The sequence below is a fragment of the Mercenaria mercenaria genome, chromosome 3 (assembly GCF_021730395.1).
Source record: "Mercenaria mercenaria strain notata chromosome 3, MADL_Memer_1, whole genome shotgun sequence".
Lineage (NCBI taxonomy): Eukaryota > Metazoa > Mollusca > Bivalvia > Venerida > Veneridae > Mercenaria > Mercenaria mercenaria.
Genome location: NC_069363.1, coordinates 5726500 through 5748930, shown reverse-complemented (window position 1 = coordinate 5748930; position 22431 = coordinate 5726500). Strand labels below are relative to the sequence as shown.

The window sequence follows — 22431 nt, the reverse complement described above, 5'->3', positions numbered from 1 at the left end:
CAGATACGAAACTGCGAACGTATTTGCAAAATGTCAAAAAACAAAAGGGCCTTTCAGCAAAGTTTAATCGTTGAGATTTGTTTTTTAAAGGAGAGGTTGTGTGCAAGGCGTTTTGCATTGTTGGACTGCTTTCCCTAACTTTTTGCCAAAAGGCCAATATTTGGGAATTAAATTTGGAAAATTGGTCATATTTTGGCGAAACCATGTGCATATTAGCTACGGGATCGAATCAGAGTAAAATGGCAAATATTTCTAATGGATTTTAGGAAAGCATACAAATACATGGTAGATCTAACTGTATGTTTTACTTCTTTCAAATCTCTTTGGGTTTAAATTGATTTTTGCTGAAAGAAGAAGACGGGCTCCGCCGGCTTCAACAGTCCAAAAACTGGCATCTGTACGAATCTTGCAAACCTATTTATTGGTCGTTAGTAGCGATACAGTTCTCCCTTTGTTACCATCCAGTGTCGACCCAAAGCCCCTCACAATCGTGGTAAAAAGGTTATTTTTTTTATAATTTCCACCTGTGTTTGCCTAGCATTAATATTTTATAAACAAGGCCCGAAATAGTATTTAAAGGCTCAGCTGGATGTTTAATTTTTTAAAAACGATTGTTTTAAACTTGTCAAAAGGTTAAAATGGACTTGAGTTGCATCAGGGCGTGCCCCATTTAAATTTGGCAAGGGGTACGGCAAGGAGATTGCTTCGCAACATAACCAAAATGTTGACACGTAGCCCGCAATTTTAAATCATGCATGAAAGTCTCTTTTTCTCGCAGTTTGTGATATTTAAGTGTTTTGCGACCTATAAAGCTAGTATGTATTTTCACATGCATGTAGATCTTGTTTAAATTACAGATTGATTTAAAAAAAACATTAATTTTTCGTTCTTACCTTTTAAAAAAGCTCGTTTCCCTATGTTTTACGAAAGGTATTTAATTTTCATTATATTTCATTACTTCATTGCCTGCATTATATTTTCAGTTAATTTGATTTAAATTTATGATGATTTAAACAAATGATTGTTTCGTCATGCTAAGAAACTTTGACTTCATTTTCATTTGTTGGTGGAACCCATTTCTAGGAATTGAAGTGTCAAAACTGGGGGGGGGGGGGGGGGGAGGGGGGGGAGCAAGGATATTCTGTCCCACTCTCATAATTGGAGAGGCCGCCCCCCCGTTTCCCCCTTCTCTTTCATTATGTATGATCTTAACTTTGTTTACATTCGCCGTAGCTTGCTGTCCCATTTTGTCATGTTTCAGACTTTAGAATATGTCCTTTCGGGGAAATGTTTATTGTGCCGAGCCAGTCTGGTTTTAGCAAGGGCAAAAGCTTTAAAAATTGGGCGAAAAAAGGCAAAATGTTCAACCAATTTATTCAGATTCTAAATAAGACTAGTTAATTGGGCATTTTGGGAAAAATTTAAATTAGAGGACGAATTTCCCTACACGTGCGAGTACTGTAGATTTATTATTTATTCGACTTTGTTCAATAGCGTTTTTTTAGTAAATGTTTCAAAAGATGGATTAGTATTACTTTCCTCTTAACGAGTATTCATTAAACTGAATCTTACCGATTTTCCGAAAAAAATGTGAAGGGAAGGGATTAATATGTATTTTGTAAAATTGTTTTTTGGGCTGTTTTCAGACTGGAGAGACTTTGTCATTATTAAAATTTCTTTTAAAGATCGTAAAAAGCGTTAAATTTAAGTAAATATTTGTTGCCGGGCACAATTTACGCGGGAAAACGCAACTTACCTGGTTCATTTGGGAAAAACCAGCTGAGAAATTAAGATCGGGGGGGAATTTATTTCTGTTCATTGACCACTCTACGGGCATGACGTCAAGAACTTTTGAACGGGTTTCTCGTGAGCAAGATGGAATTAGACTTAAATTTTGAATAATGCCTTCTCAGGATTTCATTTTATGCACAAACAACATAAAGTCCTTTCTGGGATTGCAGTGAATGCCTATGATCAATGAATGAAGTTGGATTTAGAAACCCTACCTTTGTTCCGTTTTCAGCTAAATTAATGGTTACCTGTAAAAAGGGACTAATAATTAATATATCAGGACACGGGGGTATGACATACACACTAAATGTGCCATATGGAATCGGTAAAGAAGGTTGCGACAGAATGGCTGTGGATTGTGCAAGAGAATTTTACAGCGCACAATTGGCGTTTATTGCCATGGCCCTTTCGTCGTCAAACTGAAAGGGGCCCAAAGCATGTAAATTTAAAAATCTATGTTAAATGCAGTGAGGCCCTTAAGGCTGGTATAGATGAAAAGATTTAAGTGCAAATTTTTAAGTTCGGTGAAGTCAACAAGTTATGTTGGTAATGTGTATTAACCTTGCACTAGATAAGGATCTAATGAAGAAATCCGGGAGAGTCTTCATAACATCTGATCTGGGCGACATTTACGGTTTCCGTGACGACGACGGGCACAAACCCATAAACTAAAACGGGTTAATGCCTGGTGAGATTTGCTCCCGCTGGATATCTTTTGGCCCGGAAAGGATATCCATTTTGTCAAGATTCTACTTTGGGTTATGTCATTTGCAGGACATAAACTATAAATAGTTAAGTTGAGTGAATATATGAATGGACTACATTTGTAATTAGTTCTTCGGTATCATATACATGTATACATGTATTCTTATCTTTAAAAAGTTATTATAGTTATAGGTATATTAAAACTAAATCTTAAGTCGAAGACGTGTTTAAACTTTATAATATGATAAATTCAATGTTGTATACGCATTTGTGGAGGAAGACGAAGGCACCACTCCGGACTATTTTATGCACAGACAGGCTCTTTGGTAGATCCAGAGACCTTTTAACAAGCCATCTGTATATTGTTATGAAGCATGGCATAATTCAGTGGAATTTCGAAACTGTTAGACGTTAGTGCAATTTTTCGAAACCGGACAAGACCATTAGATACGGGAATGTTGTCCCCCTCCTGTACGATTTCACTTTGGGGCATGCCTCCGTTAAATTTCAGTAGGGCAAATAAGCTATACAATGGCCCCCGGCTGGACTGATGTCGTATATAATTACAAAATCCTAATTTTGTAATCCCTGATCGTTATATTAAATCGGTAATGGTTTACTACCAGTTATAATGTATTCTTCTAATTCCTTTATTTAAAATGTTTTATACATTCATTTAAAAGTGTCTGTTGCTTCTTACATTAATTGCAAAATTGTTCGTTTGCTGGAACAATTAAATTTCATGAATGAAAACGAAATAAAAAACTGGGTTATTACTTTCTTGTACATATAATTTTCATCAAAGGCCCGCACAATACCCCCAGAGTAGAAACGTAATGTTAGCGTCCTTACTTAAACGCAAAACATTATTTCACACCGTTAGCTGAATGGTGTTACATTTATTGAATAACCCGTTTTACTCTTATATAAATGCTTTACAAAATGTATTGAAATAAGATTACATTAAAAAAATTTTAAATTGTAAATGTGTCTTTATATCACCCTTTTTTTTGTCGTACGAAATCAAAACAGCCTGCCATTTTCAAAAAAAAACATTCTCCAACTGTCCCTGTAGGGGGAACGGTACAAATTTTGCATTTTTAGTACTGCCTGGTTTGAACCGGACATGCGCAGTTTTTGTTTGCAGATGGATCCCTTTGAACTTTCTTTTAATGAAACTCGCGAGTTACAAGTCTAGTATTTATTATTGCATGTAACGGCACTAAACCCAAATTGGCATGCGTTCCTTTGACATCTTTTGTCGAGTTTTCATGTCAATAGGGTTTCACATAACGACACAAATTTTTCTTTCGTTTTGTCACATATTTTTGTTATATTTCCCTTCCCCTTCTTTCAATACGAAATGTGGCCACTGTTTTTCAACATGCTTTTATTTTCTCCTTTGAGTTGGGAGAATTCTTTACGTTGTTTAAATGCTGTAATTATGGAGCGAAAAACAGACACATTCTGCCCGTGTTTGGATTAATGCTGAAAAGAAAACCCAAATTGTGTGTTCTTTCATGTATTTCAGTAATTAGAAAGGATCGTATAGAACGAAATTAATTAACATGCTATATACACGTTGTACATAATTGTAGGAATTCAGCTCACTATTCAAAACAAGATCAAACATCACCTAGCTAAATGTTTCTGCTAAAGCTGTTCGAACTGGAGGACTGTGTAGTACAGGAAGAAGAGGAAATACTTATGTCTATGTCCTATCTAAAAAATACTGGTTTTGTTTTTCTTGGTAAATTTATTTACTTTAAAACCAAATATTTACTTGACGTTAGAACATCCTATGACATCTATGTCCGATTTTTCGATCTGTTTTGACACTTCGTCTACTTCTTTGTAATATACAGTTCACACAGTTAACCATGACGTTGTCCGTATTTCCCAAGCACTAAATACCCACTGCGTCATTCTCCTCAATTGGCGAGTGACTGTACAGGTATTCAGAATGCGAGAAAAGTTCTTCATTGGGATTTGGTGTGTATCTGTAAAACATAATTATTCGTTGAATTGTTCAGCACTTTTTTAACAATGTGGTTCCTCTTAGATTATTAGACATACACTATGTACATATCTGCATAAAACAATACATGGACAAAAAATAGAGGCTATCCCTTTCAGTCATGTTAGCACACATTCAAACATTATTTTGTTATCATTCCGCATCATTTCGTACTAAAGTTTGCTTGTTTTCAATTTCCTAGGTATATAGTTATTCCTTTGATATCAGACAAAAGGGAAATAGAATAAATAAACCTTGGACCTGTTGGATGACAAACAATAGTTGTGAGTTATTACAAACGCTATCATCACCTCATGAATTACCATGATGTAATTAATTTCGCACAGGTTATAAACAAAATTTAGAAAGATGCTCCAAGATACTGATTTTTCATTCAGTAAAACTACTCCAAAGTAAAAAGAACTAACCTCTGTCCTGTTGTTTTTGCTTTCTACAAAGTTTCCACTAAACATGGCTGACATGACATCGCAGCGGGCACTCAAGATACATTTATGTGCATAAATGTACTTTCCTGCAAGGGATCGTTAAGATGCCCAGTTAATGTTTTCAGTCGAAATATACAATACTGTACAATAAATTCAATATATTACAATACAATATACTAAAAAGGATCGTTAAAACCACATTTAAAGTCTTTCATCGAAATAAACAGTACAGTACAGTACAACAAATATATGATAGCCTGTATTTTTCTATTTTTGTAATGAACAAAGTTGTCTACTTTTGCAAAAAAAATATTAGGCGAGAAAAACGGTAAAGGGAACTTCAACTTAAAAAAACATCTATCTTTCTGGTTGATTTAAAGAAAATTCCTTCAGTCTGGCTCCCGTGTTCATCATTTAAGTATGTGCCGATCTGGGATTCAGGGAAATCTTGTTCATGATGATATTTTTACATATCGTCTGCAAGTGTGTCAGTTAATATTCCTGCCACGCGCTCAAGTTCTCGAATGTCTTCTTCAGATACATCGTCAATGTCTGGAAATCGTGGAACTCCTGTCACATGACGAATGAAATATGATAGTAGAAATAACAACCAAATAAAACTTAAATATACTCGTATATAGTTTCTATCAATGTTACATTCGCAAGCTGTTAGTTGGGGGCTCCCACCACTTACAACCATTGTGTGAACTAATTATCACCAAACATCTTCGGCTTTATATGATGCATGTCTGAACTAAAGGGACAATGCTTTTTTTAAATCATTTATGATCACCCTTTTTTTTATATATATTCATTACTGGTTTTAAAATAACCCATTGGGAAAAATTCAGAAGAAAAAGGGAAAGTACAAAGGAAATAAAAGGGGTCCCACATATTTTAAATATTTAAAACTTGTACATATGCCCATAAATAAGAAAACAGTTACATATTTTGCCCATAACTGAAAATACATTCACATTCCCAAACCCGCCTGCTTAGCTCAGTAGGTAGAGCGTCGGGTTTTACCCTCCCCGGGGGGCCGAGTTCGATCTTTGGGCGGGGCGTATCTTCTCCTGACTATTTGAAAAACGACATTGTGTGACCTTTGATTCATGTGGGAAGTTGCAGTTACTTGCGGAGACAGGTTTGTACTTTGGGACAGAATCCGGGAAAAACAGGTTAGGTTAACTCCCCCCCGTACATGACTGAAATACTGTTGAAAAACGCCCCTTAACCCAAAAAACAACAAACAGTTCACATCCCGGTAAGAAATTTTCCCGAACTCTAAAAAAACGTTTTGGCTGTTATAATCTGCACTTATTTACAGTTTATGTTGATGGGCTGGCGGTTGCCTTTGAAAGTCAAACCCCGTTTTGGAAGGCGGTTTGCCTTGTATGGCCCCGATTAACGTTCTGCACTTAGTTTTCATGCGTTAATCTCTTTCATTGATTGTTCTGTAAAAGTACATTCCGTTTCTTTTTTCCTTCTTAGAAATGTGTTAAAAGTCAATCACTAAATGTTAAATAGATAGCTTGCTGTTCTGCTTATAATGTTAATTTCTCGAAAGACGTTTATCAGCGCATTTTTAAATCAAAGAATCCCTTAAAATAGGTCATTCTTTTTTTTTTTAATTTCCAGTGTAACATTTATAAATGGTTTTCCTTGATGGATGGTTTGATCCCCAGGATCTTAGAAGAAAAATTTCGATGCAGCACAGAGCCACGTCTTGTGAGGTCCAGTCGATGTTTCTCTTCCGAACACGTGACGTCACCAGTGTTTCGGATTTGCAACATCCGGGTTTCCCAAAGTTCTAAATGTTATGTCTCAATTTTCAATTTTGTGCAAATCCCGTAAAAAACATTCGCTTTTATTCCCGAGTATAAACTGGGTCTCCCAAAATTTAAAGCAAGGGCGCAACGCTTTTTACAGTTATGTCGGAATATATACCGTTAGCTTCATTCCAACGTTGGCGAAATAACGATAATTAATCATGACAATGTATTTTCTTTCTCAGAATAACTTGGTTGAAACTTTTCAAGTTAATAATCATATAGATCAGCTGTATATTATGCGCTACAGTTTTGTAGTAGATTTTTGTAAGTTGCTGACTCCCGACTACAATTTTTACCCTTGTAGCTTTTCTTGATAATTGGTATAAAGTGATTCATGTCAGAAAGTTGTGAAATAGTAGGAATCCTGTAACACCGCATATACTGTATACTTGACTGAAATTGAAATACTATTGAAAACGATGTCAAACATGTGTCAAATTAACAAAAAAACAAGTAGAATGTAATATTAAATTGTAAAAAGTTACCAGTAGGTGGCATAACAGGCGGATTTGGGATCTCTTTCTTTTTACTGCCAAAAAAACTTGCACCTTTCCTCTTCTTGCTTGTCTGACAATTTAATGCACTTCGTATCTGCGTAATTGAAAATAAAATCATTGTTAAGAATGGTTCGTATCAAGAAAAGTTGTTTTAAGACTAGTTCGTATAGATCTGTGAGTCAAAGGAATTCCTTTTCAAAACTGCCATTGTTAATTACAGTTAATGTATATTTAATTTTACTTCACAATCGTAAACATTTCGTATATATTTTTAATTCAACGAACTTATTCATAGGCACGGAACCTCATTTTTTTGTGATAACATGACTTGGAAAATTGAAAAGAAAATTAAAATCAAAAGAAACTTGACTTACAGCTTCGTCAAAACAGTTTTTCAAGCCTTGTTGTGTTAATGCACTGGTCTCGCAAAATCTCATTCCCAGTTTTTTAGCTAATGCGAGACCTTCGTCGTAGCTGACCATATCTTTTCTTGAACTTGTTCCTCTTAGATCTGCAATGCAAGATTCGTCACATTACTTTATCAATTACAATTTTTACTACGTCATACTTCAAACTTACGAAGAATGAGCGACGCGCATGAAATACTTATAACATTAGATGTTTCTCAATAAAGCATAAATTGGCAGCTGGGACCAAGGTTATATATCTGAATTTAGTGACCAGTTTCAAAACGCGAGCATCTGATTGACTAGCTTTGAGCCTATACTGATATAAAATTTATATTAAGCTGCATTTTATAAACTGTTTTTGTTCAGTTCAAATTATTTCAGAGTCTACTCGACCGATAGGCCATAACTTGGGTTTATTTCTATGCAAATTCTATTGAGTACAAGCCCAAATCAATGATTTTTTAATCCAAAATGGGCCACTGTTCACGGCCATTGCGACTTGGACGTACAGTAACCCCGTCACAACATGCTATTAATACAAACTGGTTAGCAAGACGCCCTTGCAAGGGCTGTTGTAACCGCTGACTGATGCAGAGTTGTGATGCCACGCAGAGCCTGGAAGGTTTAGGGACTTCTCTGCAGGCCGTTATGTCATCAACTGGTAGGCATTCGTCTTCACAATTGTTCGCTTTCTGAGCCACATTCTCCAGCTTCAGTCAGGACATTGGCAATTGCCCTCCAACTTCTGTAGACGCCCTGTGCCTTCTTGCAATGTGCACGCACTGGAGGGCTTGAGAAATTGGTCTTCATATGCATTTTATAACCTTAGGCTCTTGTCTATTAACTCGAAAAGATAGGTCACTTGACACATACCTATTTTACAAGCAACAAGCACCAAAGGAACGCTTGGGCAATGATGATGTACTTCCGGCATCCATTTGTAGGAAATATTTTCAAATGAACTCCTACTTTCAACGGAATAACAGACAAAGAACACATCTGTCTGTGGGTAAGCAAGTGGTCGAAGCCGGTCGTAGTCTTCCTGAAAATAATATACATTTGATTTCAATTTAAATTTGTGTAGCCAATATTGATAAACTATATACACTTTCTGGAATTAAATGGTTCCAAGTGCCAAATATGACCTTTAATGATAAAGCAGGACCTTTATGACAAAATCAGGACCGCGTCCTTTAGTCTATTGATCAGTGACTTAAAATAGACAATCCTCCATTGACGTTCACCACATAATAGTGCAAACTCTGTAAAGCGTGTATTTCTTGCACAACTGTTCTTTATTTTTTATTATGCCGAAAAAAATCAGGTCATATGGTGACATTTCCAGCTTTCAATGGTGGAGACTGATACCAGGTGCCCCTCCTGGCATTTTTTCAGGCATGGGCGGGAACCTAGGTAGAACCACCGACCGTCTGTAGGCCAGCTAGAAGGCTTCCTCATATGAAGAATTCTACACACCTAGCGACATTTGAACACCATCGGTGAGTTGCATTTTAATGATATTTAATTATTTAAAGTCAGCAACCTTAACCACTCGGCCAAGGAGGCCCCCACATACGAGAGGTTAATTTACTAAGAAACTTGTTTTGAGGGAAAGAAAACATCAGTCGTGTCTGGGAGGTATCTGAACTTCAATGGTGTTATTAACTGAGGCATATTTATTTCAAAGACTTATTTCACAGCTAAATTATAATACTTTTTTCTCCATCTACACTTTAATGTTAAGAAGCTCAAATAAGCACTCACTTGACCAGCGGTATCCCATAAACCAAGACAGATGGGTTTCCCATCAACCATGATATTTGCACTGTAGTTGTCAAACACGGTCGGTACATACTCGTTTGGGAATGCATTTGTAGTGTAAGAAATCAGCAAACAGCTCTTGCCGACGCCACCGTCCCCGACCACTGTCAATTTCATATTTGCAGCCATTTCTAAAAGTGAAAAAAAAATGATTCTGAAGAACCTGTATTACGAGGGTTACGTAATCATGAGCTAATACCACTTGTTATAATAATGATGATAGGTAGGTTATTATACATGTAGCTTCGTACTGCGCGACTTTAGGGGCGCAATATTCTTCCGCTAAAGAACGCGGAAAGATAACTTTTTTATTACATATACGTATCTACACGTACAAATGTAATGTAAATATTATTAATTTGTTAAATAGCCTGAATAAGATTGACAATACTGAACTAAATAAAAGAATTAATGCTACGACACACATTAAATTACGTCACGCACACGATGAAATTTAGACGTCAGTGTGTATACATGAAAATATTGAAGTTTCCGGTACCATGGTAATAGAAACGAGTATGTAATAACAATGAATACGGACGCGACGTCATAAGTTGGAGAGCTCTAAGTCATTTTTGGCTATATTTTCTATTAAAGAAGTTTCACAGTCGCTATCTATGATACATATATTATGTAATATATCTTCTGAAACTAGAAACCAGGTCTATTTCATTTTATAGCTTTTAGTTTAATCTAAATAAGCTATCAGTGATTTTTGTGGGTCTAAAAAGACCTAACACAGAAATTCTGCTGTAGAGATGTAACGGGAAATTTATGCATCCACGGTTTGGTGTCAATATACATGCATTTTTCGTAACTGTTATACAAATTTACAATGTAAATTGTGACAATCTGATATAAAACGCTCTGGATTTCATCATGTATAGTTACCACATGATTTATCAAAATATCATTAATTCATTACAAACTCTGATAAGTTACAATGGAACTTTAAACGTCAATATTTTCCATACTGACGCTCTAATCGTAGCGCTATTAGTGACGTCAGTTTCATTAACGCCATACAGCATTGAAATATTCATTGACGACGGTGTTTCAATTTCACTCTATATAATATAATAAATCTATACAATTGTTTTAAGTGTACATGCGTATGTAATAAACACATTATTAGATTTGCATAGAAAAGAGTGCATTCATTCGTTCTTTCATAGAAAATATCGCGCAATATTCAGACGGTGTCCTATTAACTGGACATGTATAGATCTAATTATATCCAGTCTGCTGTGCGCTAAGTTACAATGCTGTATGAAATAAATTAGCAACTATTAGAGTATTTTGAGTGTTTTTTTATGTAAATTATATACTTAAACGTTTCTGTATTATCCTAAATCTAATTGATTGTAAATTGTTCTGTTGTTGCTACGTATGTGTTCGATTACATACAATCCTACGCCACGGTGTACAGTACCACGGACCTGGCAACGCGCAGGTACCCATTACGAATGATGTATCTAGAGCTATACTAAATTTCCATTGAGATTAGAAAATAAACGTAACTTACTGTGTGTCCTTCCTTTTCTTACTTCTCACTTCAACTTAGTATCACACCTGTCAGCAAGGAACTCGTATTATTATATTAAAATTTCTATGTTTAGTTTCACTTTAATACGGAAAGTAGGTACTCTTTAAAAATAACTACCAATCGTAATCAAGATGTTTCTTAATAACTATTTTTAGATTTTTAGTCGATAGTTACTTCCTTAGCCTAATTTGAATACTACTTTTCACCGTGTACAACCGATAAAGCCGATGTACGGTAATGACGCCTGTGGCGAAATCTGCACGGTATGATAGTCTGAAAAGATCTTTTTACATATTTTATTTACAATATCACAGCAATTGTAAAGAAAAGCCTATGTGCATCCTGTCAAGAAAGCTTATAAAGATAATTTGATTTGGAAAACGGTTATTTCATCAGACATTCTTGAGAACCGACAATGAGGAGTGTTCCCATTGCAGTTTTTTTTTTGTGAGTTACTCTCAGCATTAAGAGGATATTACTAGGACTGGTCAGCCCGGTGTCAGTATAATGTGACTGGGTGGGGTATCATGTCATGTGTCTACGGCGTGATATTCCAGTGAGGCAGCACTATAAAGTTGGGCATTGTGCTCACTGCTACAAGTAGACACCGTCGTTCATATGACTAAAAAATTGTTGAGAAAGACGTTAAACCTGAACACACACACACACACACACACACACACACACACACACACACACACACACATTTAAAACTGTCTTGAAACACGTACAATTAGCTTGATAGACTTTCGGTTGAGACTGTCGTCCAAATAATACACCAGGCAACCGAGGCGGTTTTAAGGGCTCGTTATTGCTGATGATTACTGAATAATAATGTTTCTGTTAAAAAATAGGACTCTCATAAGCCTGCAGAAAATCAAAATAAGCTGCAGTAAAACCAGTATTCCGTGCAAATCTATAGACATACAGACTTCAACTTCGGGCAAATGTGTGAAGAATCAGAGCAAATTTTTCACATATCTTCAAGATGTATTTTTGAGTAAGTATTTGATTTTTTCAAATGTGGGAGAGACGATTATTTCATAAGTATTTTTTTTTTCACTTAACGAAGGCCTTTCTTGTCCTGTACATAATTTTGTACTTTCAGTTGGTTAAAGACTTATTTTCTGTAAAGTACATTTAGGTTTTACAGATTTCAAAACATTCTTTATCATATCAACATTAAACGTTTTTAACGATCTGCATTGTGCTGAGGTGAGCTCAGTTTCCACAATCTATCTAAGAGGCGACTGTTTTGTAATATAACGAAAATGTAATACTAAATTTTACACACCAAATTCCATGAAAACGGCTAGTTCATTGTCGGAAAGCAATTGTTATCAATTTAGGATTCGTCTCAAAACCACGATGCAGACTGACAAACTGAATTTTTTCCATGAAATGATAGGCAACAATAATATCGATTATGTGATTTGACTTGATTTACAGTATCGATTACCTATAAATCAAGTACTAAAAGTGCATTTAAAATTCAAGCTATCATTGATGGTCGACTCGAAATTTAACACACCTGTTGCAGGTACCGGTAATTAGAATGCCTTCTCTATTCATGTACGATAAGCACAACTTAGTAATCCTCGACTACAAAACAAAAGACCCATAATGACCCTAAATCGCTCACCAAACATCGACATTGAAAGACGCATTGTACCGTGAATGGGAAAAACATGAAATATGACAGATATGTCCTACACAAGAAACCGGACATATAACCTGTTTGACCCTATTTATAACATGAAAACATTGCAGCAAAATATTTGAAATGTTTAATATTCTGAATAAACCTTCATGTAAAGAAAGATGATGAAATATAAACTTAAACAGCCTGTAAAAACCCGTGTAAATAGCGTCAAGTAGAACCATAAGTAGGAGGTTACGAGAACTCACTACAAGGAAACGACAGACAAAGTTTGGTGAAGATTTACGAGATGAACTTGCTTATATGTTTTCTATTTAAGTCTGGCGGCCCCTGTAAGGGGCCCTTTTTGCACAAACATGTGAAAGAACTTTATAAGGATGCCTCATACAAAGTTTGATGAATGTGGTTCTTGAGGTTTAGGTCTAACAGTTTAGCCCCCCCCCCCCCAAAAAAGACGTACAACAGAACCATTGGAATAAATTTTAAAGGAAAGAGGTCCTTACAATGATGCCCCATACCAAAGTTGGTGAAGATCCATCAAGTGGTTCAGGAGATGAATTCTTTCAAAGCAAAATGGACGACGGACACAGCTCTATCACAATAGCTGACCCTGGACCATTGCTTCTCGCAAAAAGTAACATCGTGTTAGAAAAATGCCATGACTTTCTGAAATGTAAAACAGAGTTACGGGAAATGTGTATTGCATGTCAGATAATGATTCAAAGATGCTAGAGTGGATACCGAGATACCAGCTTACATATTAAAACTAAACCAAGTCAGGTTGCGGACACCGATGTGATTTCTGGCTTGTATTGATTTTGAGGTCAGTAGGTCAAAGGTCAAGGTCACAGTAACCCGGAACAGTTAAACGGTTTCCGGCTGAAAACTCAAGAACGCTTAGGCACAGGATCATGAAAGTTGACTAGAACGTTGGTCATGACTAGCAATTAACAGCTACTGATTTTGAGGTCAGTAGGTCAAAGGTCAAGGTTACAGTGACCCGGAACAGTTAAATCGTTTCATGACGGTACCTTGAGAACGATTCGGCCTAGGACCATGAACGTGGATAAGGAGGTTGGTCATGAACAGCAAATGACCCCTACCGATTTTGAGGTCAGTAGGTCAAAGGCCAATGTCACAGTGACCTGGAACAGATAACTTGTGCATAAGGATCATGAAAGTTTATAGGGAGGTTGGTCATGACCAGCAAATAACCTCTATTGATTTTGAGGTCCGCAGGTCAAAGGTAAAAGGCCAGAACAATTAAACCGTTTCTGGACGATAACATGAGAACACTTGGGCCTAGGATCACGAAATTTTATAGGGATGTTGATCATGACCAGCAGATGACCCCTACTGATTTTGAGGTCAAATGTCAAGGTCACAGTGACCCTTAACAGTTAAAACGAAACTTAATAGGGAGGTTGATCATATGACCCTTATTGATTTAGCGGTCAGTAAGTCAAAGGTCAAGGTCAAAATGACCCAGAACAGTAGAACTTGTTTTGCCAAAATACTAGAGAATGCTTTGGTCTGAGATCACATTTGATACGGAGTTTACTTATGACTGGTAAATGACCCATAATCATTGATTTGAGGTCAGTTCGTCAAACGTCCAGTGCACAGTGACCAAATAATTTATGTTCTTTGTGCAATTACTGAATGCATCAAGGGGGCATTTCTTGTTCTACGAGCTCTTGTTTTAAAGTTGATACTTAAAAGAAGCAAACAATACCACGTATGTCTTAAATTTTGCGGAGGTGGAGGAAAACCGAAGACGCCCATTACGGTGTTGTTTAAGGCACAGGTGGGCACCCGGGTAGAATCCAATGTCTTTCGTCAAGCCAATTATGTAAGCTTCCATGTATTCTAGATTCGAAACGGAGTTTTGGGCCTCCGACAAAGAGGGGCAACAAAATGGAAGTCCTAGTCACTCGGGCACGGAGGTCTTGTGTGTAACACGTAAATATAGGCAAAGCATTACTCAGTATATCATGTTGGATGCAAATAGCTGTGAATTACTATCATTGACGCCTTTCACTTTAACATACAAGTGAATATCGTTACAAAACCTGTGGTATTTTACACATGTACATGGCATGAATCATGTTATGTTCCATTTATGTGTGTGTTACTTTGCAACATAGCAGTTTGCTTGGTCACTAAATAACAAGCGAACAAAACAACAAACGCGAGTTTTAAGTATCGTACAATTATAGCATTATATTTGTTCTACATTATATAAAAACAAATACGCATATTATATCAAACACAGATGACAAACAGAAAATAACGGTTACAATGCAAATAGTCCATTTGAAACTTTCGTACATATATTTATACAGAGCATTCAAGCGATGAACTTCACGACGTAAGCATGTGTATTATACATTTATATAATATCACATCTTTGGAATGATGAAGTCCAAATGCCCATATATATTATACTTGTATACCGGTTTATGTTATTGCACATAATTTCGGCATCACGTAATAAACAAATGATTATAGTGCTTACATAAAGCATAAATTAAACATGCCAAAACATGATCACGGTGGTGATTGTAATACTTATAATTACAATTTCAACTAGCATGTTTCTGAAAAAATGGATTCATTTTCTTTCAATTACTGCAGGCTTTAGAAGCCAATTTAAATCAAAACGTTAGGTTTCTTCCACCCCTCCATCTGTCGCTTCTAAAGAGATTCTCATCAGCACAGTGTGTGCAATTTAGTGAAGTCTGGTTTTCAAAACGGACATGCGCAGCTGTGCACGGTTACATATAATTGGTTCTGCAGACTGGAACCATTCTAAGACTGGAAACCAGATAACAAGAAATGATTTCGGGTTTCACATAACGACACATTTATCTGCCGTTTTGTCACCATATTTCTTGTTATATTCTTCCACTTCTTTCAGATACGACACTGGTGGCCATCTGTTCTCTTCAACGTGCTTTTTATTTTCTCCTTTGAGTTGGGAGAATTCTTTACGTTGTTCAAATGCTATGTAATTACTGGAGACGAAAAACAGACACCAATCTGCCAGCTGTTTGGCGTTATATGCCTGAAAAGAAACACAAAGTTACTTAGAGAGGTTCTACAATAGATAAAAATGAGTACATGTATGACGATTAATGTACATTGATAAACAAGTTAACACACTATATACATATATTTTGTATATAACTGCCAGACTTCTGTTCAAAACAATACCAAATGTATCTAAAAGTAATAAACACTAAAGCTCTATGTGTAGTATAAAGGGCGACGAAAAACTTTATGTTCTTGTCTTATAGTTCGACTCCTTGGCAAAGGGTAATTTAATGCCAAAATATTTACCTGTGACGTTAGTAACAGTCCTATGACATCTATGTCCGATTTTTCGATCTGTTTTGTGACACTTCTGTCTACTTCTTTTGTAATATACAGTTCACACAAGTTAACCAGTCGACGTTGTCCGTATTCATCCGCAAGCACTAAAATACCCACTGCGTCATTCTCCTCAATAGGCGAGTGATCGGTGTACAGGTATTCCAGAAATGCAAGAAAAGTCTCTTCAGTTGTATTAGGGATGTGTATCTTTAAAAGAAATGAGTCGCTTGTCAGCCATGGTTCGATTTAATCATATTTCGTTGCTTTTTTGTCACAGATATAAATAAATATAGTTCAATCTATTAATCTATTTCTAAACAGTATAATCCGAGGGAAAAAATAAACGTCACACAACAAATTCTGTAAACAATAACGGGCTGTCCTCTCCTTTAATCTTGTTTGAGTCCGCCAACAACTTCGTATGAAGTGCGACGAAATACATTATCTAGTGTATTCACATTCAGTAACGTTCCTCATACATATATCTCTTTGCTTTTATACACGGAAAAAAAGGCTTAAAAGTTTTATCATTTAAGAAAGAGGTCGTTTATGTTGTTAGTTCGCAAAGACTATGAAAAATGACGAGAAATGATCTAATATACTTTCTTAATTCAACGTAAAAAACTAACCTCTGTCCTGTTGTTTTTGCTTTCTACAAAGTTTCCACTAAACATGGCTGACATGACATCGCAGCGGGCACTCAAAATACATTTATGTGCATAAATGTATTTTCCTGAAAAGGATCGCTAAAAGCATCATTAAATTGTATAGAATAACATCATTCTATTTTCTCCCGTTGGCATAGCTTGAAAAATACTATAGCGTGTGTTCATTTCTTTAATAAAAATGTCGTCCGCTTTTCTAAAATATTAGACAATAGATTTGTGATAACTAGTATTTGTACAAACCTTCAACGTTAAAAACAACATCTGATCTTTCTGGTTGATTAAAGAAAAGTTCCTTCAGTCTGGCTCCCGTTTCATCATTCAAGTATGTGCCGATGCTGGGATTCAGAAATTCTTGTTCACTGATGATATTTGTACATATCGTCTGCAAGTGTGTCAGTTTAAATATTCCTGCCACGCGCTCAAGTTCTCGAATGTCTTCTTCAGTTACATCGTCAATGTCTGGAAATTGTGGAACTCCTGTCATATGATGAATAGAATGTTAGTAGAAATGATCCTAAAAAGAAAACTTAAAACAAAAATATACAGAACTTTGTATATAATTATATTGGCAAGCTGTGATTTGCATTTGGGTCCGATACCATTGTGTAAACTCGTTACCAGCTTCGACTTTACAAGGTCAGTGCATGAAGAAAAATCACCGGACTTAAAGGTACATGTTTTCATTATGTGCATCGATTTTGTCAATATAAAGATTCGTATCTTTTGTTTTAAAACAAAACAATGAAACGATCATAAGAATACAATAACCCGGTAAACGTTGTGTACTTTCGACTGTATATTATACATTCAAGCAACCGAAATATTACATCTGGCATACCTGAGTAGAGAAATTCCAGAACTCGAACAAAGGTTTTGGCATTTATATCCGCACTTAATTCTACAGTTGTATGTTGATTGGCTGCTGGCGGTTGACCTTTGACGTCAGCCTCGTTTTGGTAAACGGCAGCTATGCCTTGTATGGCGCCAGAATTTAACTGTTCAGCACTGTAGTTTTCAATCGCGTTAATCTCTTTCATTTGATTGTCCTGTAACGTAAAGATCTACGTCTAAATTTCACATTTGTTATAAGAAATATGTTGAAAATTGATGTAACATTAAACATTAACATTAGATCTAGTAAATGTGGTTTCTTGCTCAGAACAAATCTGATTTTCTATAAACGGGTCCGCTGGTTCACTTAGAAAAAAAAAATATTGTTTAAGTATTTATTCCTTTGTTTCCTACGGTAACAGTCTATAACGTGTTTTACCTTGACAGGTTTGGAAATCCCCAGGATTTTAGAGAAAACTTTGGATGCAGCACAGAGCACAGTCTTGTGAGCGTCCAGTCGATGTTTCTCTTCCAGAACAAACGTGACGTCACAGTGTTTCGGATCTTGCAACATCCGGTACCAATCATCTCCAAATGTTGATGTCTCGATCTCAATCTTCGGTGCAAATCCTGTGTTAAAACATTCGCATTTAGCCAGAAGTATAAAAATTGAAGTCCGAAAAGAATAGTTGATGTCCGTCTGGCCTATTTGGCTTCATATTCATAATTGTTCATAATGGAATCAAACAAATAAAATCACAGGTACGTAAATACACGAATGTTTCTTTCTTACATGGCTTCATGTATAAAGATTCGAACGGTAATAAATCATATAACGATGGAATAATATCACTTGCTCTCTTCTGATTTATTTAAATCAAAAAATTTAACCAACTTCATAATGTGCATTTTAACAAGGCTGCAGTCTGGGTATATACGGCAAATATGTACCATATGTCTGCATTATCATGGATATAGGTCCATAAGACGATGCGACAAAATATACAAGTAATGCATTGGAAATGCATGCGAGGAAGTTGTCACCTACTTAAGGTAGTTCTACACGTTTGAGTCGATTTTTTTTCTACAATGTAGAATTTGTTTAAACTCTGATTTTTCAAAACTTCAGAATATACCTAGAAATTTCAGCAAATAAAAAAGATATGGTCGTGTGCTTGATTTTTTGCTAGACTGATCTGAAAAATTTGGACCTCATTCAATATTTCATAATGGGAGTCTATGGGAAAATCATTACTTTCATAACATTTTCGCGTATAGAATTTTTTCTACAATGTAGATTTTGATGAAACTTCTCACGGTTGTTAATAAACATATAGCCTATAATGTGGTGAAATAAAATGTATAGGTCCGTGTGCTTATTTTTGAGATATTTGACCATAATTGAATTGAACTGGACATTTCACGCTAATTTTAAGACATTATTTTGAATTGTTAACGTGCCATATGTTTTAATATCAAATTTTGACTTAAGAGATATAGCAACAGTGCCATTGTAATAAATTTACTCACATGTTTCGATTAATTCATTAATTCATTTTCATTTCCGTACGCCGAATCCAGGCTTTGTTCTACGTTTTCCGGATAAATGACGTTACGCCATCACTTCCGGTTTTTCAAACGTGCAGAACTACCTTAAAAGGAAAATGTAGGTAGCCATCAAATTTTACCAAACTGGAATACTCTAAACTTAGGTAAAAATTCAGTTTAAAATATTTACCAGTCTGTGGCATGACGGGTGGGTTGGGAATCTCCTTCTTGCTGCCAAATAAACTAAAGCCTTTCTTCTTCTTAGCTGCCTGACAGTTTAATGCTGTTCGTATCTGTGCAATTAAGGGAAACAAATGTTATCTGTGGTTCCAAGAAAATCATATTTTCTGAACAGTTCGTAACCAAGGTTCGTAGCTGTATTATTAACAGATGAACAATCATTGTTAAAACAATGCCGACTGGATATAAATTCAACGAAAACAATGTTGTCAAGAACATATATGTGCATTTCAATGTAAAACGATTGTTATTAACGGTTTGTATACAGTTCAAAGAAAAATCATGGTTTGTAGGCATTTTGTGTTTGCATTTCAACAAATGGTATAAAATGCTTAATTATTTTTTTATAGCTCTTTGATTTCAATAAAGAATCTTTGTTAAGAACAGTTTGTATATATGAATGTGCATTTCAACGAAAAAGTCATGGTCGAAATGTATGTTTAACTAACGAAAACCTATGTTAAACGCTTCTTGTATTAATTGTGTAGTTCAACAAACTGTAAAAAAAACTGTTCGTACTATGACTCGTTTTTATTTCTTTTGTAATTCATCAAAACAACTGTAAGAACTGTTCATCTCTGTTACAAAAATACTTAATTGTGATAACAATAATATTATTATTAGCAGATTGTCAAAACTTAATTTTGATGCTTCACTGTGCAGAGCTTCAAGTAAGAAGAATTGGTACAGTTTGGTTTAGAGGAGCACACTGCATAAAAGTTGATTTATTCGAGGTTATAACATATAAGTAGCTTGCTTCCTTAACATTACTTTACATACACGTTAATTCTGTTCTGTCCTAATTGAATAAATCCTTCTTTCTTTTCTGGTAATATCTCAGAAAATTTATAAGGTCTTAAAATGATATCTTTACACAGTACTTACAGCTTCGTCAAAACAGTTTTTCAAGCCTTGTTGTGTTAATGCACTGGTCTCGCAAAATCTCATTCCCAGTTTTTTAGCTAATGCGAGACCTTCGTCGTAGCTGACCATATCTTTTCTTGAACTTGTTCCTCTTAGATCTGCTATGACAAATCCCACAAATAACTTTACTGATGTGACTAGTCACTACAATTCACACTTTACATTGCTTCAGAATATGTACCACGCGTAAAACACTTTTATACAAAATCATGTGCATTGTAATATCCTATATAAGTAAAAAATATATTAATGAATGGTAAAGCGATGTCACGTGATACTTACCTATTTTACAAGCAACAAGCACCAAAGGTATATCTGGGCAAAAATGACGTACTTCTGGTACCCATTTGTCTGAAATATTTTCAAATGAATCCCTATTTTCGACGGAATAACAGACAAAGAATACATCTGTCTGTGGGTAAGAAAGTGGTCGAAGCCGATCGTAGTCTTCCTGAAAAAAAAGATGACTTTTTTTAATTCAAATAGTTCCTGCGGTTTAACTGTATTGGTCAGCTATGGGTCTATTAAGAACCTCCGCAATAGTATCTACTATCCCAATAAGGGAAAGTGACACTGAGTTTTTGTTTGGTCTGTTGATGTCTTGAGTGTACAATGTACAGATTATTAGTATTTAACTACATATTGACCTAAAATGGGCATGTCTCCTAAGTACATTCACAAAGCTGAGCAAGTCCGATGCCATCTCTAATTTAAGGAAGTCGTTGCTCTCCACAGTTGTACACCCACCAAAGTAATACACCTTCTGAACAAAGTTTGATTTTAGGACGCGGCGAATTACTAATGAGTGACTCACCTGACCAGCGGTATCCCAAAAAGCAAGACTGATTGCTTTTCCATCCACCATGATGTCCGCACAGTAATTGTCGAACACGGTCGGTACATATTCACTTGGAAATGAATTTGTATTGTAAGAAATCAGCAAGCAGCTCTTGCCGACACCGCCGTCTCCTACCACACACAATTTCATATTAACAGCCATTTCTAAATAAGGAAAAGAAAATAAAATCATTACAAAATTAGTCCTACTGACGTAATATATATTATTGATCCAACTATGGACGAATAAATATCGCGGCTCAGAGAAAGGAATGAACTTTTAGCAATTTTAATCTACAATAATTATTAAGTCTACATGAAGAGGATCGAACCTATGATATATAAAGGTTGCATATTATGTAAAATTTCATATTGGTCATTGTGTTTTTGGTGACAGTATTTAAGAAAAGTAACAATACTTTCACAAAATAATTTATTATTCATTATTTAGTAGTATCAATCCACATAATTATGGGGCATACTATAAATAATATGCATGAATACAGTCTATAGTGCGCTTATATTCAAAGAATCACAACTAATGAGAGAATACGAACATATACTTCAGTAGGCCTTTCCAACAAGAATACTTCTTTATAATACAAACAATTAACACAAAATTTTACATTTATTATATATCCGACGATCGATGAAGCCAGCGGAAATTTCAGCTCATTCAGTGAACACTGAATATATAATATATGACTCAACATTAATATAAAATTTAAAAAATAGATAAATAAATAAAATAAAGAAGAAGAACAACAACAATAATAATAACATTATTATTAATATCAATAATAATGCTAGAGATCTAATATTTTATTATAATAAATTTCTAATACACAATGAATTACTGATTGCAAAATGCAAAAATGCAGCTATTACTAGTAATTAATGAAGACAAGCAATGTTATATTAGATTAAGGCCATTTTCTTAATGTTAAAATAAAAATAACTTACTGTGCTTTCTCTCAGTTCTCATTTAACTCGGGCAAGGAAATGATCGTATTTTATATCGGTTTCACTGTTATCTAAATATATCCGTTATACTCTCTCAAAATAACTACCAATCATAAGCCAATTGGTTGTATAACTATTTTTAGATTCTTAAACTATTGTTACTTCCTTAGCCTAATTTTAATACTACCTTAAGTGAAAATATAACTTCATAACTGCTTTTGAGCGCTGATATTTAAAAATGAAAATTTCAGTTTTATATTTGATAAGAAGAACGAGTCAATTTTAAAGTATTTCTGTGTAACTGAAAGTATTTTGCTTGT

At 35.3% G+C, this 22431-nt stretch overlaps 2 protein-coding genes across 4 annotated transcripts; both read right to left on the bottom strand.

Moving 5' to 3' along the window:
- Positions 1-4557: 4557 nt before the first annotated feature.
- LOC123525534 (rho-related protein racA-like) lies at positions 4558-22203 on the bottom strand. Of its 3 annotated transcripts, none has more exons than XM_053537782.1 (11): positions 22112-22195; positions 21126-21313; positions 20594-20762; positions 20273-20412; positions 19338-19440; positions 18039-18229; positions 17607-17814; positions 17009-17245; positions 16730-16833; positions 16068-16307; positions 14919-15792 (listed from the first exon to the last, which is right to left on the bottom strand). In XM_053537782.1, exons 1-11 carry the CDS (start codon positions 22131-22133, stop codon positions 15577-15579), a joined length of 1818 nt encoding a protein of 605 aa, XP_053393757.1. In that variant the 5' UTR covers positions 22134-22195; the 3' UTR covers positions 14919-15576. The 3 variants fall into 3 exon arrangements, with proteins under 3 accessions (XP_053393758.1, XP_053393757.1, XP_045160594.2); XM_045304659.2 differs by having other exon boundaries at positions 20273-20409; XM_053537783.1 differs by lacking the exons at positions 14919-15792; positions 16068-16307; positions 16730-16833 and adding an exon at positions 4558-5045 and having other exon boundaries at positions 22112-22203.
- On the bottom strand, positions 7142-11195 carry LOC123525535 (ras-related C3 botulinum toxin substrate 1-like). Its single transcript, XM_053537787.1, has 5 exons — positions 11045-11195; positions 9463-9650; positions 8572-8740; positions 7663-7799; positions 7142-7382 (listed from the first exon to the last, which is right to left on the bottom strand). The coding sequence occupies exons 2-5, from the start codon at positions 9646-9648 to the stop codon at positions 7230-7232; spliced, it is 645 nt and encodes a 214-aa protein (XP_053393762.1). The 5' UTR covers positions 9649-9650; positions 11045-11195; the 3' UTR covers positions 7142-7229.
- Positions 22204-22431: the final 228 nt, after the last annotated feature.

What these genes read in the sequence shown, in the direction of transcription:
- LOC123525534 (XM_053537782.1), bottom strand. Translation starts at nt 22,133, where the DNA reads ATGAGAACTGAGAGAAAGCACA. An exon ending in TCTGGAATTTCTCTACTCAG is followed by an intron (nt 17,246 to 17,606) that starts GTATGCCAGATG and finishes ATCATATGACAG; the next exon opens with GAGTTCCACAATTTCCAGAC. An exon ending in TGTTGTTTTTAACGTTGAAG is followed by an intron (nt 16,834 to 17,008) that starts GTTTGTACAAAT and finishes GATCCTTTTCAG; the next exon opens with GAAAATACATTTATGCACAT.
- LOC123525535 (XM_053537787.1), bottom strand. Translation starts at nt 9,648, where the DNA reads ATGGCTGCAAATATGAAATTGACAGTGGTCGGGGACGGTGGCGTCGGC. An exon ending in TATGGGATACCGCTGGTCAA is followed by an intron (nt 8,741 to 9,462) that starts GTGAGTGCTTAT and finishes TATTATTTTCAG; the next exon opens with GAAGACTACGACCGGCTTCG. An exon ending in AAAACTGTTTTGACGAAGCT is followed by an intron (nt 7,383 to 7,662) that starts GTAAGTCAAGTT and finishes TCAATTACGCAG; the next exon opens with ATACGAAGTGCATTAAATTG.